The 22,252-nt window shown below is 47.9% G+C and overlaps 1 protein-coding gene across 1 annotated transcript in view; it reads right to left on the bottom strand.

Moving 5' to 3' along the window:
* Nucleotides 1–22,252, bottom strand: part of LOC140392533 (uncharacterized) — a 47,610-nt gene that overhangs the window by 13,953 nt on the left and 11,405 nt on the right. The window contains exons 4-7 of the mRNA XM_072477805.1: nt 14,845–15,089; nt 11,742–11,916; nt 6,917–7,017; nt 2,192–2,281 (exon numbers count right to left, since the gene is read on the bottom strand). Coding sequence (XP_072333906.1) covers nt 2,192–2,281; nt 6,917–7,017; nt 11,742–11,916; nt 14,845–14,950 — 472 coding nt within the window. The 5' untranslated portion in view covers nt 14,951–15,089. The remainder of the gene's footprint in view (nt 1–2,191; nt 2,282–6,916; nt 7,018–11,741; nt 11,917–14,844; nt 15,090–22,252) is intronic.

Genomic DNA, 22,252 nt, shown 5'->3' with positions numbered 1-22,252 from the left:
TCGCACTTTATCAGCAATGTCTTCTTTGCAATGTTGGAAGGAAAGTTTTGCCCAGTGGAATTGTAAATACATTTATAAATCACGACTTTCATGATTTTGCCAGGCCTGGCACCCAGAAGGTGCGAGTGAGTTGGAAAGACAGAAACCGTTGAGGATAAGTCAACAGAATTAGCATTGTCTTATTGAGCGTTTTGAAGTGATCGGATTTGGGGCTTCTCTATATTTAATTGCAGAACTAACGTGGATATTTGAGGCCTATTGAAGATAAGTTGTGATTGTAGGATTAAAGTGCCTGGGGCATGATCGAACGGGCTATTCGGGCCGACTCGAAGAAGGGAGGAGGCTCTTGCGAGATTCCCGATGCTCGAAATGCCTCACGAGATCTAACAAAATCTCGAAGCATTCTGATCTGGATCTCGCTCTCGTTGGGGAAGATCCAGATTAACATATTTAAGTGAGCCATTAGGCTCCTTAAAATTTGTCGGTGTCCAATTCTCCCTCGGCCCTGAGAACGAACGCGCGTGCCTGGGAGGCCTCGCCGTGGCGCTGTTTAGTATTGGTCTGGGCATACGTGGGCCAGGTATGATAGCACCTGCTCATCAGGAAGTGACGGATGTGTGACCTCGGCGGGATGTTCCTCATCAAGGCCGAAAAATAACTGAATCCCATTTGATAGCCGGGTCGTTCTCGACGCTGCAGGTGCTGACTATCAGCCCGCTATATGCGTCCGAAACAGGACTCTGTTTCTTGCGCGTTACTTGGGTGTAATTGTACAAGGAGCACAGAAAGTTAGCAAGCAACTAGGAAAGCAACTGGCTTGTTGGCCTTTATAGTGAGGGGATTTGAGTACAGAAATAAACCAATCTTGCGACGGTTGTTCAGGGTTGTGGTGAGACCATCTGGAATACTGTGCACAGATTTGTTCCCATATTTAAGAAAATATAAATTTGCCATGGAGGCGATACAGCACAGGTTCATTAAATTGCTCCCTAGGATGAGGGGTTGTCCTCTGATGAGATGCTGAGCCTATTGGGTTTATAGTCTCTGGAGGCGAGGAAAATGAGAGGCGATTTCATTGAAAATAGAAAGTTCTGATGGGGTTATCATAGATAATCATAGAATTTACAGTGCAGAAGGAGGCCATTCAGCCCACTGAGTCTGCACCGGCCCTTGGAAAGAGCACCCTACTGAAGCCCACACCTCCACCCTATCCCTGTAACCCAGCAACCCCATTTAACCTAAGCATAGGGTTTGATAGGGTGGACACTGAGAGATTGTTTCGGCTGGTCGGGGAATCTCAAGCACGGGGGCCCAGTCTCAGGATAAGGGGCCAATCATTTAGGACTGAGATGAGGAGAAATTATTTCACTACGAGGAGGCTGTGGTATTGTCGCTGGATTAGTCATCCAGAGACCAAGAGTCATCCTCTGGGGACACGGGTTCGAAACCCGCCATGGAAGATGGTGAAATATGAATTCAATAAAAATGGAAACTTGGAATGAAAAGCCTAATGGTGACCATGAAACCATTGTCGGTTGTCGTAAAAATCTATCTGGTTCACTGTCCTTTAGGGAAGGAAATCTGCCGTCCTTACCCGGTCTGGCCTACACGTGACTCCAGACCCACAGCAATGTGGTTGACTCTGAAAGCCCTCTAGGATGGCCAACAAATGCCGACCCAGCCAGCGACGCCCTCATCCCATGAACACATTTTTTTTAAACTCAAAGGCTTGTGAATCTTTGGAATTCTCTATCCCAGGGGATTGTGGATGCTCCGAGGTTGACTGTATTTAAAGGTGGGGTGGAAAGATGTTTGATCTCTCAGGAAATCAAGGATATGGGGAGTGGGCGGGAGGATGGAGTTCAAACCCAAGATCAGCCTTGATCATATTGAATGGTGGAACAGGCTCGATGGGTCGAATGGACCACTCCTGCCCCTATTTCCTGTGTTCTTCTAAAACGGGGAAACAGTTTTTTACACAGGGAGTTGTTGTGCCGTGGAACATGCCGGAAAGGACAGTGAAAGCAGCTTCAACATTAACTTTCAAAAGAAAGTTGGCTGAATGTTGAAGTGAAAAATGACATGGCTGTGGAATTGGGAGTTAACCAAAGAGTCTGCACAGACACAGAGGCCTCCTTCTGTGCTGTGTCCTTCCATATTCTACTCTACAACAAACTTTTGAACCACTCACCAACACAATGAACACCATTCCCTTCAAATCCAGCATTACACTGACAGCCGTGAGTGCTCCTGATGCTACCAAAGCAGGTCTTTGTTATATCTGCAGACCAGCAAAAGATGTTTTTTTTAAAAATGTATTTTATTACAAACATGTATCAAAACAGTTTACAGCAAATAAACGCCCTGAGAAACATACTTCCCAACAATCAACGATACAGTCTATACAGATATTTCCTCTTTTTCACCCCTCCACCCTCCCACTGCGATGAACAGCCCCTCAACTTTTCTCAAACCCCACTGCAGCGCCCCTTACCTTTATCTTTTCTTTTTTTTTAAATATATTTTATTGAAATTTTTTTCCCTGAGCAACATTTTTCCCGCTTACAAAACAAGCGAAACGATAACAATAACAAAACAGAAATGTTTTAACTTTTTAACAATAATAATGATAATAACAATATACAAGTAACAAAACCTCGTACTCTATTGACCTATACTCAACTAAGCCCCCCCCCCCCCTCCCCCTTGGGTTGCTGCTGCTGGTCATCCGTCTTCCCTCTAACATTCCCCTAGGTAGTCGAGAAATGGCTGCCACCGCCTGGTGAACCCTTGAGCCGATCCTCTCAGGGCAAACTTTATCTGCTCCAGTTTAATAAACCCCGCCATATCGTTTACCCAGGCCTCCAGTCCGGGGGGTTTCGCCTCCTTCCACATGAGTAGGATCCTGCGGCGGGCTACGAGGGACGCAAAGGCCACGACATCGGCCTCTTTCGCCTCCTGCACTCCCGGCTCTTCCGCAACTCCAAATAGAGCTAACCCCCAGCCTGGTTTGACCCGGGCCTTCACCACCTGCGAAATCACTCCCGTCACTCCCTTCCAATACCCTTCCAGTGCCGGGCACGCCCAAAACATATGTGCGTGGTTTGCCGGGCTCCCGCCACACCTCCCACATTTGTCCTCCACTCCAAAGAACCTGCTCAATCTTGCCCCCGTTATGTGTGCTCTATGTAGCACCTTGAATTGAATCAGGCTAAGCCTGGCACATGAGGAAGAGGAATTTACCCTGCTTAGGGCATCAGCCCACATACCCTCCTCTATCTCCTCCCCTAATTCTTCTTCCCACTTTCTTTTTAATTCGCCCACCGATTCCTCCCCCTCTTCCCTCATCTCACTATAAATCTCTGACACCTTGCCCTCTCCGACCCACACCCCTGAAAGCACCCTGTCCTGTATCCCCTCTGTCGGGAGCCGCGGAAATTCCCTCACCTGTTGTCTAGTAAACGCCCTCACCTGCATATATCTCAAGAAATTCCCCCGGGGTAACTTATACTTTCCCTCCAGTGCTCCCAAGCTCGCAAAAGTCCCATCTATGAATAAATCTCCCACCTTCCTAATTCCCAACTGGTACCAGCTCTGAAATCCTCCATCCATTCTTCCTGGGGCGAACCTATGGTTGTTCCTGATTGGGGACCCCACCAGTGCTTCCCGCACCCCTCTCTGTCGCCTCCACTGTCCCCATATGTTCAATGTTGCCGCCACCACCGGGTTCGTGGTGTACTTTTTCGGTGAGAACGGTAGCAGCGCCGTCAACAGCGCCTCTAGACTCGTCCCTTTACAGGACTTTCTCTCCAGTCTTTTCCATGCCGCTCCCTCACCCTCCATCATCCATCTACGTATCATTGCCACATTGGCGGCCCAATAGTAATCGGCCAAGTTCGGTAGTGCCAATCCTCCTCTGTCCCTACTGCACTGAAGGAACCCCCTCCTTACTCTCGGAACTTTCCCTGCCCACACAAAGCTCGTAATGCTCCTATCTATTTTATTAAAAAAGGTCCTGGTGATTAAAATAGGGAGACATTGAAATACAAATAAGAACCTCGGGAGGACCATCATCTTAATTGCTTGCACCCTGCCCGCCAGCGATAAAGGCCGCACGTCCCACCTCTTAAAGTCCTCCTCCATTTGTTCCACCAGCCGTGTCAGATTAAGTCTGTGCAAGGTTCCCCAGCTCCTAGCGATCTGAATCCCCAAGTATCGGAAGTTTCTTTCCACTTTCCTTAGCGGTAGGCCTTCTATCTCTCTACTCTGGTCCCCTGGATGTATCACATATAATTCACTCTTCCCCATGTTTAACCTATACCCCGAAAATTCCCCGAACCTCCTCAAGATTCGCATAACCTCTATCATCCCCCCCGCTGGGTCCGACACGTATAGCAATAGGTCATCCGCGTATAACGAGACTCGGTGTTCTTCTCCCCCTCTAGTCACCCCTCTCCATTTCCTGGAGTCTCTCAGCGCCATGGCCAGAGGTTCAATTGCCAGCGCAAACAACAATGGAGACAGCGGGCATCCCTGTCTTGTTCCCCTATATAATCGGAAATACTCCGATCTATGTCAATCTGTAACTATGCTTGCCGTTGGTGCCCCATAAAGTAGTCTAACCCAGCGAATAAATCCGTTCCCAAACCCAAACCTCCTTAACACTTCCCAGAAATACTCCCACTCCACCCTATCAAATGCCTTCTCTGCGTCCATTGCCGCCACTATCTCTGCCTCCCCCTCCACTGAGGGCATCATTATCACCCCTAATAGCCGTCGCACGTTAACATTCAATTGTCTCCCTTTTACGAACCCTGTCTGGCCTTCGTGCGCCACCCCTGGGACACAGTCCTCTATCCTCGATGCCAGCACCCTTGCTAGCAGTTTGGCGTCCACGTTCAATAGTGAAATAGGTCTATAGGACCCACACTGCATCGGATCTTTGTCCCTCTTCAAAATTAGTGATATCGTCGCCTCCGACATTGTCGGGGGTAGTGTCCCCCCTTCCCTGGCCTCATTGAACGTCCTCGCCAACAACGGGGCCAACAAGTCCACATATTTTCTGTAGGATTCCACCGGGAACCCGTCCGGCCCCGGGGCCTTCCCTGCTTGCATGCTTCCCAGTCCCTTAATAACCTCGTCCACCTCAATCGGCGCCCCCAGGCCTGCCACCGCCTGCTCCTCCACTTTCGGGAACCTCAACTGGTCCAGGAACTGCCGCATCCCCTCCTCTCCCTCTGGGGGCTGAGACCTATACAGTTCTTCATAAAAGGTCTTAAACACCTCATTTATCTTTCCTGCCCTTCGCACAGTGTCCCCCCTTTCATCCCTAATTCCTCCTATCTCCCTCGCTGCTGCCCTCTTTCGCAGTTGGTGCGCCAACAGGCGACTAGCCTTTTCCCCATATTCATACCTCCTCCCCTGTGCCTTCCTCCACAGTACCTCCGCCTTTCTGGTGGTCAGAAGGTCAAACTCGGTCTGGAGTCGTCTCCTCTCCCTGTACAGCTCCTCCTCCGGGGTCTCTGCAAATTCCCTGTCCACCCTTAAAATCTCCCCCAGTAATCTATCCCTTTCCTTGGCCTCTGTTTTCCTTTTGTGGGCCCCAATAGAAATCAGCTCTCCTCTAACCACCGCTTTTAGTGCTTCCCAGACCACTCCCACAGGGACCTCGCCGTCGTCATTGACCTCCAGGTATCTCTCGATACACCCCCTCACTCTTGCACACACTCCCTCATCCGCCATCAGTCCCACATCTAATCGCCAGAGTGTTCTCTGCTCCCTGTCCTCTCCTACTTCCAGGTCCACCCAATGTGGGGCATGATCCGAAACCGCTATGGCTGAGTATTCAGCTTCTTCCACCCTAGAGATCAACGACCTTCCTAAAACAAAAAAATCTATCCGGGAGTACACTTTATGGACGTGGGTGAAGAAGGAATACTCCCTAGCCCTGGGTCTAAGAAATCGCCATGGATCCACTCCCCCCAATTGGTCCATAAACCCCTTAAGTACCTTAGCCGCTGCCGGCCTTCTTCCAGACCTTGAGCTGGATCTATCTAGTCCCGGGTCCAGCACCGTATTGAAGTCCCCTCCTAAAATCAAATTTCCTGCCTCCAGGTCCGGAATACGCCCCAGCATCCGTCTCATGAACCCCGCATCGTCCCAATTTGGGGCATACACATTAACCAACACGACCTCCATTCCCTCCAGCCTACCACTCACCATTACATATCTACCTCCACTATCTGCTACAATGTTCTTTGCTTCAAATGCTACCCGTTTCCCCACCAAAATGGCCACCCCTCTGGGAGTTTTGTTTCAATCTTATTCTGCAAACATGTCTGTCCTTCCTGACTCTCGGTGCTTCAAGTACCTGTGCAAAACATTGAACATTTACAGCTTTTCTCCCTTTCATAGATCATATCATTGAATTTACAGTGCTGAAGGAGGCCATTCGGCCCATCGTGTCTGCACCGGCTCTTGGAAAGGGCACCCTACCCAAACCCACACCTCCACCCTATCCCCATTACCCAGTTACCCCACCCAACACTAAGGGCAATTTTGGACACTAAGGACAATTTAGCACGGCCAATCCACCTAACCTGCACATCTTTGGACTGTGGGAGGAAACCGGAGCACCCGGAGGAAACCCACGCAGACACGGGGAGAACGTGCAGACTCCGCACAGACAGTGACCCAAGCCAGGAATCGAACCTGGGACCCTGGCGCTGTAAAGCCACAGTGCTAACCACTGTGCTACCATGCTGCCCTGTCTCGTTCGCCTGAACATTCCTACCCAGTTACTCTATTCTACTTTATTACAATGTGCCTGCAGACCTTTCCTAATTTAAATTGTTTCAGGAAGCAGCCTCTCTGCACATTAATAGGGAGTGAATTGGAGATAGTCAGTTTTCTGTACCTTTCCTGATGTTGAATAGCCGTTGTGCGACAGCCACACTCCCGGGGACTTCGTGAGTAAAATCATAAACAACAGCACGCGTATGACCAAATTCATCCTCCCTGAAAACACGGAATAATAAGATTAAGAACAATAAAGTTGGCAAGCATTAATAAATGTAAACCCCAAAGTGGTGGTGGGGGCAGGGGGGGGGGTTGCGCAATTCTCTGAATTAGCTCAATGTCCGCAGTCTGCTGCAGTATAACATCAGCAATGTGTGTTCTATCCCGGTGCTGGCTGGGGTATTCCTGTGGACTGCCTCCTTGTCTTGACCCCGTGGTGATATAACGACATAAGCAATGATTAACAACCGACAGGCAATGCAGGCGCTGCACAGACAGAAATGTCACAACACAGAGCCGTAAAGCTGCTTCATTTCATATTTCTAAATATATAAAATTGGCCGTTCCACGGTGCGCCAAGTTTGAATTCGTTTTTATAATTGCACTGATGTAAAAATGCTTGTCCATGATAAGAAGTAAATGATGGAATCGTTCCTTATTCAGGATCACAGAGATTCAGGCTCCAAAGTTCGAGGTGGCAGAAGGCAGCATTTCTTGATTTGCCGATGGATTTTTATTTACATTTGGTTAATCCCTCCCGGTGTTGTATGTACAGTCCTCAGATATCCACCTTGTTTCTGACACACACGTCAAAATGGACTTTTCTTCAATGAGAGGAAATCCAATCTGTCAACTTATCCTCAACACTTCCCCACTTTGCAAGTCACCAAAGCCTCGTTGGTAAGACAATGAGAAAGGTTTCCTCTGGGTGCCAGGCCTGGCAAAATCCTGAAATCCGTGACTTATAAATGCATCTACAATTCCGCTGGGTGAAATTCTGCTTCCAATATTCCAAATAAGGCATTCCTGATAAAATGTGAAATATTAAAATACTGTACTTCCATTTCTAATCAAATCTCATCCCTAGCTTGCATTAATTGAATAGTTTACCAGCAATCAATAATTGATCAATAATCACACACACCTCTCATTCATTAACCTTTAGGTAATGGGCTCCCATTTAAGATGTTAACCTTTCCAATGCTGGAGCGCATTCCGCCTCATTGAATTCCTCGAATCATTGCTCGGCCCGGCAACTTTTTCTCTCAACCAATCTCCAGTAAGCAGGCACCTTCTGCCATGTCACTATTTGCTCTAAAAGAGATGTCACCAGGAACCTAGTGAATGTATTTCACACCATCAATGATAAACACTGCTGAACCCAGAAATCAAAGTAAAGCAAAATACTGGAGATCCGGGAGATCTGAAATAAAAGCAGGAAATCCTGGAAAAACTCAGAATCTGTGGAGAGACAGAGAGAGAGTTAATGTTTCGAGTTGTTGGTGTGACCCTTCTTCAGAGCTGCCGATACCAGCTCAGATTTAATGTTCATGTGTTGTTTCTGTTGGACGGGGAATATATAACACGGGGGCACAGTCTCCGGATAAGACGTTGATCATTTAGAACTGAGATGAGGAGAAATGTTGTCATTCAAAGTGTTGTGAATCTTTGAAATCCTTCACCTCAAGAGATTGTGGATGCTCCATTATTGAATATATCGAAGATGAAATAGTCAGGCGTTTGGATCTCTCGGGGAATCAATGGATATGGGAGTGGGTAGGAAATTGAGGTTAAGGCAGAAGATTAACCCTGGTCATATCGAACAGCAGGTCAGTCTCAAGCTGCCCGATGGGCTGCTCCTGCTCCCATCTCTTATGTTCTCCTATCATGTTGTACAGGTCCTTGCTGATGATTCCCTTATTTCCACTTTCTTTGTTTGTGCTGTTATCATTTTGATCCATGGATGGTTAATGGACATGGATCTTTGAGTCGAGCAGCAAACAGAATGAGGAATTCAAAATGTTGTGACATAGTATATGGTACTAATCTTCGAGCAACAGAACTTAGACTCTGTGGCACCCAAGCGATGGGGTGAGACTTGGTTCGATTGGTTGGCTGACGGCTAATGAATTGGCAAAAGGCTGCATTCTGCCCAGTTACAGGTGGTGATTGGATCCGACCTGAGTGGGCTGATTTCCAGAGATCGAAGGAAAGCAGAGTCGGGTTCCTGGATCCTCAGAAGAAAGGACCAACGCTTCTCTATCTCTCTCTCTGAGACTGGAAAGCAGAAACCTCGACTTAAAAGCCTGTTTTGAAAGACAATGTGCTATAAACCACCATCTATACACCACCGTCAGTACACCACCATCAATACACCACCGTCTATATACGGCCATCTGTACACCACCATCTACACACCACCGTCTATATACGGCCATCAATACACCACCGTCTATATACGGCCATCTGTACACCACCATCTACACACCACCGTCTATACAGCACCGTCTATACACCACCGTCTATACACCACCGCCTCCCACCATCTATACACCACCGTCTATACACCACCGTCTATACAGCACCGTCTATACACCACCGTCTATACAGCACCGTCTATACACCACCGTCTATACACCACCGCCTATACACCACCATCTACACACCACCGTCTATACAGCACCGTCTATACACCACCGTCTATACAACACCGTCTATACACCACCGTCTATACAACACCGTCTATACACCACCGTCTATACAGCACCGTCTATACACCGCCGTCTACACACCACCGTCTATACAGCACCGTCTATACAGCACCGTCTATACACCACCGTCTATACACCACCGCCTATACACCACCGTCTATACAGCACCGTCTATACACCACCGTCTATACAGCACCGTCTATACACCACCGTCTATACAGCACCGTCTATACACCACCGTCTATACACCACCGCCTATACACCACCGTCTATACAGCACCGTCTATACACCACCGTCTATACACCACCGTCTATACACCACCGTCTTTACACCACCGTCTATACACCACCGTCTATACAGCACCGTCTATACAGCACCGTCTGAAACAAAGACTCATCTTTTTTACTTTTACTTATTATTTTATGCCCTTCTTCTCTACTGTGTGTGTGTGTGTGTCTGTCATGTGTTTGTGTGTGTGTCTGTCATGTGTTTGTGTGTGTGTCTGTCGTGTGTGTGTGTGTGTCTGTCATGTGTGTGTGTGTGTGTCTGTCGTGTGTGTGTGTGCGTGTGTGTCTGTCTGTGTGTGTATGTGTGTGTGTGTTTGTGCGCGTGTGTGTGTTTGTCTGTCTGTGTCTGTGTGTGTGTGTCTGTGTGTGTGTGTGTTTGTGTGCGTGTGCGTGTGTGTGTCTGTCATGTGTTTGTGTCTGTGTGTGTGTGTGTGTGTGTCTGTCATGTGTTTGTGTCTGTGTGTGTGTGTGTTTGTGTGCGTGTGTGTGTCTATCATGTGTTTGTGTCTGTGTGTGTGTGTGCGTGTGTGTGTTTGTCTGCCTGTGTCTGTGTGTGTCTGTATGTGTAGAGGGTGGGCCGAGTTAAAATGGGGATGTTAGAATTAGATAATAGTTAACCAGTAATATTTGCTGCATATTTCATTACAGTTCTTGTTATAAATAAAAAGTAATTGTGTTTAAATTTACAAACCTGGTGACTGTAATTATTGGGCAGCCAAGGGCCAAAGACTTTGGGTATTTTCCTAAGAATTATTGTTAATTTCAATTGTGTTGAGACTCCGGGTCAAGGGGGGGCTGGAATTGACCGTGCACTAGCCCAGGGGGTTGCAACAATGTTGAGACTTGCAGATACAGAGATCTGACTTCTTTCTTGCCTTTGAGTCAAAAGAGTCCAGCTTCGGGTCCAGGGCTTGAGCACAATAATCAAGGCTGATACTCGAGTGCTGTACTCAGGGAGTGCTGCACTGTCACTGGCATGGCCTCGGAAGAAACATCAAACTTAAGCCCTGTCTGCTTTCACAGCTGGATGTCAAAGATCCCATGGCACTATAAAGAGCGGGGGTGGGGGGTGGGGGGTGGGGGGTGGGGGGTGGGGGGGTTATCCCTGATGGTCTGCCTATTATTAAGCGCCCAATCAATATGACAAAACCAGATTATCTGATCAATATCACATTGCTGTTTACTGGGGTCTTGCTGTGTGAAATTAACCGTTGTGTTTTCCCCATCACAGTTGTGACTACTGAGCTCATTCATGAATGTCCTGCCTTCTCAATATTGCCCCTCAGAAAACAGGAGGCATGGCAGTGTCAGATAAGGACAGGGAACTCTGTATACAGGTAATTAAGGAATAGGGCGTGGGCAGTAAGGGACATTGTTTTTAGGTTTTTAGCGAATGTCAGCCCATGCGGTTGTGAAAGAAATGTTAATGTGTTAAACTGAAAATTACAAATGCTTCAATGAAATATTTTCTGAGAAAAACATTGCCCCTCGCCTGAGGTGTGGTAAATCACCAGCAGTCAGCTCTCCCCCTCAAAGGGGGAAGCTGCCTATGGCCATCTGGGACTTTGGCGACTTTACCTAGTGACGACACTTTAAAAATACTTCATTGGCTGTTACGTGCTATGAGATTCCAGTGCTGGAGGAACTCAAACCTTTCTCTCTTTTTCCTCTTTGCAACAAACTGCATTTTGATAGATTAAAGGCTTTTTAAGTGTACAATGAAAGGTGGATACATATTAATTCTGTAATAGCTGTCATGCTGCAAGTACAATGAGTGGTAATTGCTCTCAGTATAGACTACAGATGCAATTGACATCTTTGTCAAATTTCCTAAAAATCTATGGCACAAGAAAATATACAGCACCATATAATCCCCAACTTTGTTAAATAGGGAAAGGGTTGAAGTTCATCATGAATTGGACACTGGAAAATATTCAGCGTTACCTTACTCCATTAATTAAGATGCCCTCTGTTCCATCACCTAAAACGGTTATATTTTCCCCAAACTGTGAGAGTTTCAAAGGCTCTTTGAACCATCTAATAAATGCCGTCTTTGAAATAGCAACATAGGGCGCAACATGGATTTGTATAATATCTCCTGTTAAATATTCCCCAATATCTGTAAAAGATAACAAGCAAAACCTCATTAATGCCAAGCAATACATACAGACGCCCATATTTTTATGTTATTCTTTTGTCTAATTCGACACATTGATATATAAACAGCACCCTCCAGGGATTTGCAGTGTCCTGCCTCTAAAAACTAGTTCTCATCAACCTTTATATTTAATCCCAGTTTTATCTTTAAAACCATTTTAGCCACAATGTATAAAAGAAGACTTTTATTTCTTGTGCTCACAAGGCAGTGCCATAAAAGGACTAATATATTTGCTGAATTTACCAATAATCCCAAATGTTAGATACACTGGCGCAGTTACTCTCTCTCAATTTGCCTTTCCTTTAAAGTTGCTAGTTTGAGGAACGCTTAAATAAGAAAATGTGTCATTCCTTCAGTTGACAAGGGTTGTTGCAACTCACCACACCCATTCATATCAATTCAATTTCCTCACTCTCCTCATTTTAAAAAATTTCTTTTTTTTCCCAATTAAGGGGCAATTTAGCGCGGCCAATCCACCTACCCTGCACATCTTTGGGTTGTGGGGGCGGGACCCACGCAGACACGGGGAGAATGTGCAAACTCCACACGGACAGTGACCCAGAGCCCGGATTGAACCTGGGACCTCAGCTCCGTGAGGCAGCAGTGCTAACCACTGCGCCACCGTGACGCCCTCACTCTCCTAATTTAACACAAGTTAACATTTCCACAGAGGGTATCCGGTTTGTGCTGTGTTAACATGATCATATATTTGTGTGGCTAATGGTGATCATGTGACCTCTTCAAGTTTTGTGGAACCTTTTAATCAATCTCATTAACCAATTGTGGTCATTTGGCCATTATTTTTCTAACTTATAATATTTTATTCCCAATTGTTACAACATTAATAGCAATATCTAATACTAGCTGGAGAGCAGAAAGATAGCAAGAAATATTAAAACGCTACAATGCATTTCAAGAATGAATAAGAAACCTGTATTTAGCTAGACTTCCTGTTTTTTTACATTTACTTTCTGTTGTCACAATTTTGGAAGTGACAATCCTTACTATGGTTTCTTGTTCATTGGCCCAAAATAAATCGAGCAGAAATCAGACTAAATATTAGGGACTTGCTCATCAAAAACATGGCAAGCAGCCAGACAGCTGTCAATTAAAATCTAACTAAAAACAGCACATCTTAATTAATCAGTCAAGAAAATTAAACCAACAATTAAAAAAATAAAAAGGTAACACAACTGAATCATCCAAAATGTTTTGGAACCTGTATAGGTCAGAGATGCTGGGAAATGTGTCGGATATGAGAGGAGGAGGGCGGATTGGGGGAGCCAGTGGGGGTGGAAGAAGTGCAGGTAGCGATAGGGAAGATGCAGATGGGAACCTTGGGTTTCCGCATGAGGACGGTTTTCGGAAATGAGGTGCGGGACTTTGCCAACCTTTCCGATAGCGCCTGCCTCCTCGTTGATGGAGGAGGTTCTGTCGGTAATGGGCTTGGAAGGTGGGGTCGTCTCAGTGATTTATGGGAGGATTTTAAGAGGTTAGGTGTCTATGGGAGGGGGAGTGGGGATGGTGCTGGAGGAGGGGTTGTGGTGTCAGGTGCTGCGGAGGGTGAATGCCTCAACCTTGTGCGCGAGGCTGGGCTTGCTACAGTTGAAGGTGGTGCACAGGGCACATTTGATGAAGTCTAGGATGAGCCGGCTGTTTGAGGGGGTAGAGGACACTTGCGAACGGTGAGGGAGGGGCCCAGCTAATCACGGTCACATGTTCTGGTCCTGCCTGAAGTTGGAGAAATTCCTGAGATCGTTTTCCAGCACCATGTCGGGGATCCTGCATGTGGATTTGCAGCCGGGTCCCCAGGGAGCCATATACAGGGTGTCGGACCTGCCGGAGTTGCAGGCGAGAGCAGGGGCAGATGTTTCAGCCTTCGCCTCGTTGATCGCTCGCAGGTGGGATCTGTTGGGGCGAAGGTCAACTCCTCCACCCTGTGCATTGGCATGGCTGGGGGTCTAATGGAGGTCTTACATTTTGAGGAGGCAAAATGTGCCCTCGGGGGGGGTTATGAGGGATTCTACAAGGGATGGGGTTTGTTTACTTTGAATTTTGGAGAGCTAGTTAGCATCAATTGTTGGGGGCAGGGTTGGGAGGGGTGGGGGGGGGGTGTTGGTGCAGGGTTTATTGTATTTGGGGGTGTAATATTTTTACTTTATTTTGTCAAATGTGAAAACGCTAAAAAATTTTATAAAATGCTTTTCAAAACATTTTTGAATTGTCAGTTCAAGCAGTAAATTGTTAGATTGTTTACTTCCCAAATAATTTCAGAACAAGTTGCAATATGTATTTTAGGGACTTTCTCTGATAAATCTTTTACTGGGAAACTTGTTTACTACTTTCTTAAATTCAGAGCGATGGAAAAACAAAGTGTAGTTGATGAAAGCTCTTGTTTTTCGTTCTGTTCCAGCTGAAAATTCTTCAGACCAAAACAAATTGTCACATTTCGTATCATTTGTTTTAAGGGTGGCATGGTGGCATAGTGGTTAGCACTGCTGCCTCACGGCGCTGAGGGCCCGAGTTCGATCCTGGCTCTGGGTCACTGTCCGTGTGGAGTTTGCACATTCTCCCCGTGTCTGCGTGGGTCTCACCCCCACAACCCAAAAAGATGTGCAGGGTAGGTGGATTGGCCACGCTAAATTTCCCCTTAATTGGGAAAATTCAATAATATATATAAAAATATCTGTTTTTAAAATGTCACATTTTGAATGCAAGTTGAAGTTCAATGGAAGTTAATTCAATGTGTCTTTGCTATTTTGCCACAGTCGAAAATGTGTATTCACCATTTCTTATCATGTCTGTTTGCTAAGATATTTTGTAATATTCTTTTTGGGTTTTCTAAATTTGCGCATCTTTAAGTGTGGAAACAGAAAGAGTTTTTCTTACCAATTGGAGGGCTGTCAAGAACAAAGTAATATCGCATTCGTGAGGGGTTTAACAGTTCAAAAGGAGCATCATCGTACGGTTCTATTTCCTGTTCCACATGTTTCATAATATCAGTTTCCAACTCAGCCCAAAACCGATTTGGGTAGAAATCATCTTCACTGATGTTGATTAGCTCGATTTCCAGATTATTCTTCAATAAAACTCTGGGAAGCAAATTTGCAGGAGGGGTCAGCCTTCTCCTGTAGCTGCGTGAAAAAATGCATGACATTGGTCAACCTTGAATTTACAACTCAGCTTCCTGTGCTAATCAGTACATGTTGCTATTTGTTTATGGAAATTATTAAATTATTTTTATTCAAAGTTTTTAATTTTCACAGTACACAACCTCCCCTCCCTCATACTATCCCCCCCATTCACCCCCCTCCACCCCCCCCCCCCCCACCCCTATGCCGTGACAGCAACCAAGTCCCCAAAACAAGCCCCGCCTCTGGTGGGACTTCTCCTCCGCCCCGCACAGAGCAGGTTTCACCTTCTCCAGATACAGGAACTCCATTAGATCCCCCAGCCACACAGAGGCACAGGGGGGAGAAGCTGACCTCCACCCCAACAGGACCCACCTGCAAGCGATCAACGAGACGAAGGCTAAAACGTCTGGCCCCGCGCCCGGCTGCAGCTCCGGCAGGTCTGACAATCCGAATATGGCCTCTAGGGGGCCCGGCTCCAATTCGATATGCAGAACCTCGGACATGGTGCTAAACAGCGACCCCCAATATTGCTCCAACTTCGGGCAGGACCAGAACATATGGACATGATTGGCTGAGCCCCTCCCACACCGCTCGCAGCTATCCTCCCCCCCTCAAGCAACCGGCTCATCCTCGCCTACGTTAAGTGTGCTCTGAACACCACTTTTAGCTGAATCAACCCCAGCCTCGCAAACGAGGTTGAGGCATTGACCACTCACAGCGCTTGGCACCATAATCCCTCCTCCAGCACCATCCCCAACTCTTCCTCCCATTCGGCCTTAATCCCTTCCATGGACTCCTTGTCCTCCTCCATAATCCTGCTGTGGATCACTAAAATCCCCCCACTCCCCCCCCCCGCCACTGACAACACGTCCTCCAACAACAAGGAGGACGGTGCCACTGGGAATGTCGGGAAAACCTCTCTTGTGAAATTCCACACCTGCATATATCTGAAGTCCTCCTCATGCTGGAGCCCATACTTCACCCCCAGCTCCTCCAAACTGGCAAATCTCCCCTCCAGAAACTGATCCTTCATCTCTTTCACCCTTTCTCCTTCCATCCCCGGAACCTCATCCATCCTCCCTGGCTTGAACTCGTCACTCCCTCTTATCGGCATCACCTGCGACTCTGCCCTCAACCTGGACTGCTGTCGAAACTGCCCCCAAATCTTCAGCGTGGCTACCACTACGGGATGTCCCGAATACCTCCCCAGGGTGAACGGTGGCCGTGCCATTGCCAGCACTGCAACCCCGACCCTTTACAGGATCCCACCTGCGTCCTCACCCACAGAGCCTCTGTCTCCCTACTCCACTTTCTCCGCATTCACCGCCCAATTATAGTGCAGCCAGTTTGGAAGGGCAAATCCCCCCCCCCCCCGACTGCTGCCCCCTTTGGAGCACCACCTTCCTTACCCTGACCACCTTCCCTGCCCACACGAATGATGAGACCAGCCTGTCCATTCCCCAAAGGACCAACAGACACTGGAACAGACACTGGAACCGTGGCAAAATATTCATTTTTACTGCCTGCACCCAACCTGCCAGTGACAAAGGGAGACTGTCCTATCTCCCCATGCCCTCCTTCACCCTCCCCACCAGACTGTCCTATCTCCCCATGCCCTCCTTCACCCTCCCCACCAGACTGTCCTATCTCCCCATGTCCTCCTTCACCCTCCCCACCAGACTGTCCTATCTCCCCATGCCCTCCTTCACCCTCCCCACCAGACTGTCCTATCTCCCCATGCCCTCCTTCACCCTCCCCACCAGGCTCGTAAAATTCAGCTTACGAAGTCGTGCCCTGGCCCCCTGCACCCCCAAATATCTAAACTGAGTTTCCGCTATCCGAAATGACAACTCTCCCACATCTGCCCCTGCACCTGGGGAAGACACCACAAAACGCTCAATCTTCCCGAAAACGCTCCAAATTTCCTTGGCAACCCCCATTATGTCCCTCACCGATGAGTCAGGGTCCGAAATGTACAGCAGCAGATCATCCGCGTACAGAGACACTCTAAGCTCCCCCCGCCCCCACTATCCCCATCGCTAATTCCGAACTCCTCAGCGCCATTGTCAAGGGCTCTATCGCCAATGCAAACAGAATGGGGGACATGGGACACCCAGAATCATTCCCTGAAATAGTGGGAAGTACCCAGAATTTGTATCATTAGTCCGCACGCATGCTGTCGGATCCTTGTATAACAATTTCACCCAGTCGCAAACTTAGGCCCAAATTCAAACTTCTCTAACAACACAGGGCTAAATCGCTGGCTTTGAAAGCAGACCAAGGCAGGCCAGCAGCACGGTTCAATTCCCGTAACAGCCTCCCCAAACAGGCGCCGGAATGTGGCGACTAGGGGCTTTTCACAGTAACTTCATTTGAAGCCTACTTGTGACAATAAGCGATTTTCATTTCATTTCAATACAAATAACTCCACTCGAACACCTTCTCTGCATCTAACGCCACCACCACCTCTAACTCCCTCCACTCTGCCGGAGAAAGCACCACATTCAGCAGCCGCTGCATGTTCGATGGCAGCTCCTGCCCTTGGCAAACCCAGCCTGATTCTCCTCCGCCACCTTCGGGCGACGCTCCTCCAGCCTCACCGCCAACACCTTCGCCAATATCCTGGAGTCCACATTCAGTAGAGGAATGGGCCTGTACGACCCACACTCACCGGATCCTTCTCCTTTTTCAGTAATAGTGAGAGGGATGCCTGCCTCATTGTCTCCGGCAATCCTCCCTTTACCGTCATGTCCTCAAACATTTCCACCTTCAGCGGCGCCAATTTAACCTGGAACTTCTGATGAAATTCCACTGGGAACCCATCCGCCCCCCGGTGCCTTGCCCGACTGCATCTCCCCTATTGCTGCCTTCACTTCCTCCAACCCCAAAGGCTCCTCTAACCCGGCCCACTTCTCCTCTCCCACCTCCAAACAGTCTCTCCAGAAACTTTCTCATCTCCAACTCATCCTCCGCAGCTCCGACTTACACAATTCCCTATAAAGGTCTTCCAACAGCTTGTTCACCTGCTCCGGCACCACCACCAACCCACCCGTCCCATCCCTAATCTGCATGATCTCCCTTGCTGCTACCTGGCGATAAAGCTGGACCGCCAGTAATCAAGTGGCCTTCTCTCCGTACTCATACCCAAACCCCGCGCGCTCGCCTCAACTGTCGAACCCCCCTCCCCGTGGACAGGAGATCAAACTTCGCCTGAAACTCCTTCCTCCTCGCCAAAGTCCCGTCTCCGGGTCCTGCACATATCTTCCATCTACCTCCAAAATCCCCTCTCTCAGCCGCTGCTGTCCATCCCACGTCTCCCTATCCACCTTCGCCTTGAATGAGATGACCTCACCCCTGACTACCGCCTTCAATGCCTCCCAAGCCACCGACGACGAGACCTCCCCATTTCGGTTAAACTCCACAAACTCCTCAATCACCTTCCCCATCTTAATGCAAAATTTCGGGTCTGCCAACAGACCCATGTCCAACCTCCACACCGGCCTCGGGGCCAGACCCTTCTCCAAGACTATATCTGCCCAGTGGTCCGTCATCACCATCGCCGAATACTTCGCCTTCTTCACCGCAGCTAGCAGCGCCTTCCCCAACACAAAAAAGTCGATCCTCGAGTGCACCTTGTGCACCGGTCATAAGAACGAATACACCCTATCCCCCGGGTGCGAAATCCTCCACGGATCCACTCCTCCCATCTCCTTCATGAACCCGGCTTACACCTCCCCCCCCCCCCCCCCCCGAAGGGACAAGCGAGCGTGGCCGGGACCTTCGGGTCAAACACAATCCCCCTCCCCCAAATCAACTAGTGAGTATCCAGAACCGGAATCGCTGCTTAGATCTCCCTCACAAACCCAGCGTCATCCCAATTTGGGGCGTGTACGCTAACCAACACCACAATCCTCCCTTCCGACCAATGTACATGTTGCTATTTATCCTTGGCAAAAGCAGTTGTCCTGATTTCTGTATTTATTACTGGAGGATGGCCAACTGGCCTCAGGAGGGGCTGAGAGCTTGTGCCTGTTGGGGAAAGTGTGCTACACAGTCTGCAGAGTCACTGGCCTTGTTGACTGTTCCATGCATTCTTCCTTACTCGCTACAGACTGCCATCTTTTGATGCGAGGTCAGTCTGTATCAACATGGGAATGGTATAACTTCAGCCTAAGGCATAGAGCCACAGTTGAAGAGAACTATCCTTTAATATTCCCATGCTCCCTCAGCCCAGACAATCTTACTAAACGCCTTGTACAGAATTATATGTCTCCGACTCAGATTTAAATCATGTTAAAACAATAGGGAAAAATGGAATAAAGCCCAGGAGATTGTCTGATTTGTTTAGTATTACAAAATAATGTTTTAAGCAAGGGGAAATTCTGGGAGTTCAGGTCAAAGTGAAGAATTGTTGGGTTATCTGAAATCAGTTTAAGACAATTCAGCAGAAGGCACCACCAGAGATCAGTGTTTTTAAAGAAATTAAATTAAATAGAGAGATCTCCCGGAAAGATTATTCCAGCGTACATCTCATGATGCCGCAGTCAGGAGATGCACCAATCGGTCTGAAGCTAATGAACGCAGGCCTTGGATTCATTTCCTGCTCTGAGCTTTGTTAGCTGCCCTCATTTGGATTGTGTGCTGAGAGCCATCCACAATTTTCCATCGCATTCCTTATCCAACTGACCCTGCTGTAAGGTGCCCACGTGCAAATATCAGGTGACAGGATGGATCAGTGATGTAGCGATGAGGCTCAACTCACAGCAGCCAGTGAGTCTTAGCTCCACAAAGTGGCTGTTTGCGACTCGTACAAAAACGCCGAGGCTACACAGAGTATTTAAGAGCCGGGAATGAATTTGGGACCATGGCCAGGCCAAGGGACACATGTTCTGGGAGATGATGTCAAGGGGCCCAGGTGAGGTAGGTGAATGACGCAATGAAAAGCAAGAGAAGGGGAAGAGTTGGAGGCAAAATGTGGAGCCACTGGCTGGGAGAGAAATGGAAAGTTAATCTGAACATGGATGAAACTGTGGAAAATTAATCTGATTTGTGAAGGGATGCAACACAGCGTCAAATACCTTTTAATGTGATGGCAATGCTGAGGATTTGGAGGCATTTGCGGCAGCACTTTAAGCTGGGGGCTGGGTCAGGGGTGCTACTGATCAGGGGGAATCACAGGTTCGAGCCGGGGAAACTGGATGGGAGGTTTCGGAGATGGGAGGAAAGGGGGGGTCAGGGTATTAAAAGACCTGTTCCTAGGGGGAAGTTTTGTGAGGTTGGAAGAGTTGGGAGAGAAATATAGACTGGGACAAAGGGAAGGGTTTAGGTACCTGCAGCTCCGAGACTTTGCTAGGAAGGAAGTTCCGAGCTTCCCAATAGCGCCGACACCCTCGCTGTTGGGAGGGGTATTGACGACAGGGGGATTGGAGAAAGGGGTGGTGCAGGCGATTTATGAGACAACTCTGGAGGAGGACAGGATGTCTATGGAAGGGATTAAGGCCAAGTGGAAATAAGAGTTGGGGGAGGTAATGGAAGATGGTTTGTGGTGTGAGGTGCTACGAAGAGTGAACGCCTCAACGTCATGCACGAGGTTGGAGCTGATACAGCTGAGGTTGTGTATAGGGCGCACCTCATGAGGGCAAGGTTGAGCCAACTCTTTGAGGGAGTGGAGGACGTATGTGAGCGATGTGGGAGGAGCCCTGCAAACCATGTACATACGTTTTGGTCCTGTCCGCAGCTGGAGAGATATTGAAGGGAGATCTTTAGCATCATCTCAGGGGTACTACATGTGGACTTGGAACTGGGTCCCTTAGAGGTAATTTTCGGGGTGTCGGACAGGCTCAAGCTGCAGGCAGGTGTGGGGCAGATGTTTTAGTCTTTGCCTCGCTAATTGCCTGGAGGAGGGTCCTGTTGGAGTGGAGGTCAGCTTCTCCGTTGCGTGCCTCGGCGTGGCAGGGGGATCTACTGGAATTACTGACTCTCGAGAAGGTGATGTTCGAGCTGAGGGGGAGGATGGTGGGTTCTACAATTCATGGGGACTGTTTATTATGCACCTTCGGGAACTGGTTGCCATTGAACATTGGGGCGTGGTATTATTGTTTCACTAATGTGTTGTTAACTTCTACCTGGAAAGCACAAACGGATGTATTGGATTGTATATCGAGGGGGTTGCTGTTTCTGAGGGATTGCTATCGTGTTGGTTTTTGTTTTTGTTTTGTTATTTGTTTGATGAAACTGTGGAGTATAAAAAGGTTTTAAAAATATATCTTTTAATGTAGGAAAAGCTGAACACAATATACACAAATAGAAACACTAGTGAGTAGGTGGACGGGACACTAATACCAAGATACATTTTTAGAATTAGAATTTTCAATTATCCCAAAGTACATTAAAATCACACACAGAGTGTTTGTGAGTTACACATCCAGCATCACAAATGGGGTATTCACGTACCATTCTTACACAGTATGTACTGACTATACCTGACATGGAGGTAAGTGCGAATTATTCATCTCAGTATAAATGTGATTTATTCACCTGCTCCTTTGCAGCCTGTATACCTGTGAAAAATTGGTCCTTGAGAGGCATAAAATTTAAACCATGCAATCAGTTTAAGATTATAACCCGTGACAGAAACACTGAACGTGACATTTCCTCCGACTGTTTTTGTTATTAGACAAGTTTGAACTTCTGTTCCGTTGCAAATCCTCCAATCAGAAACTGTAACAATCCCATCGGATTCTGGATGGAGAAAGAGAATAAAGCAGGATGTGAACTCACTGACATTTGGAAGTATACATTTCTTAAACTAAGGTTAACAAGAAGGATATTCTGCTGGACTTTTGCCTCAGTTTCGACGGGTGGTACCTGCCTGCCTGCTTCCCAGGTGGGGAAAAAGTATTTGCGCAAAGCGTTCATTCAGCCCCCAGGCTCTGGCCAGAGGATTAAAACTCCTCTTCCCTCTATTCTACCAGATACTAATCTAGCAATCCCATTGAGCGAGGCCAAACGGGGCGGCACGGTGGCGCAGTGGTTAGCACTGCTGCCTCATGGCGCCAAGGTCCCAGGTTCAATCCCGGCCCCGGGTCACTGTCCGTGTGGAGTCTGCACATTCTCCCCGTGTCTGCGTGGGTTTTGCCCCCACAACCCAGAGATGTGCAGCG

The sequence above is a fragment of the Scyliorhinus torazame genome, chromosome 16, assembly GCF_047496885.1.
Source record: "Scyliorhinus torazame isolate Kashiwa2021f chromosome 16, sScyTor2.1, whole genome shotgun sequence".
NCBI lineage: Eukaryota > Metazoa > Chordata > Chondrichthyes > Carcharhiniformes > Scyliorhinidae > Scyliorhinus > Scyliorhinus torazame.
Note: the sequence above shows the minus strand (reverse complement) of the source record. Positions and strands in the feature narration are given on the sequence as shown.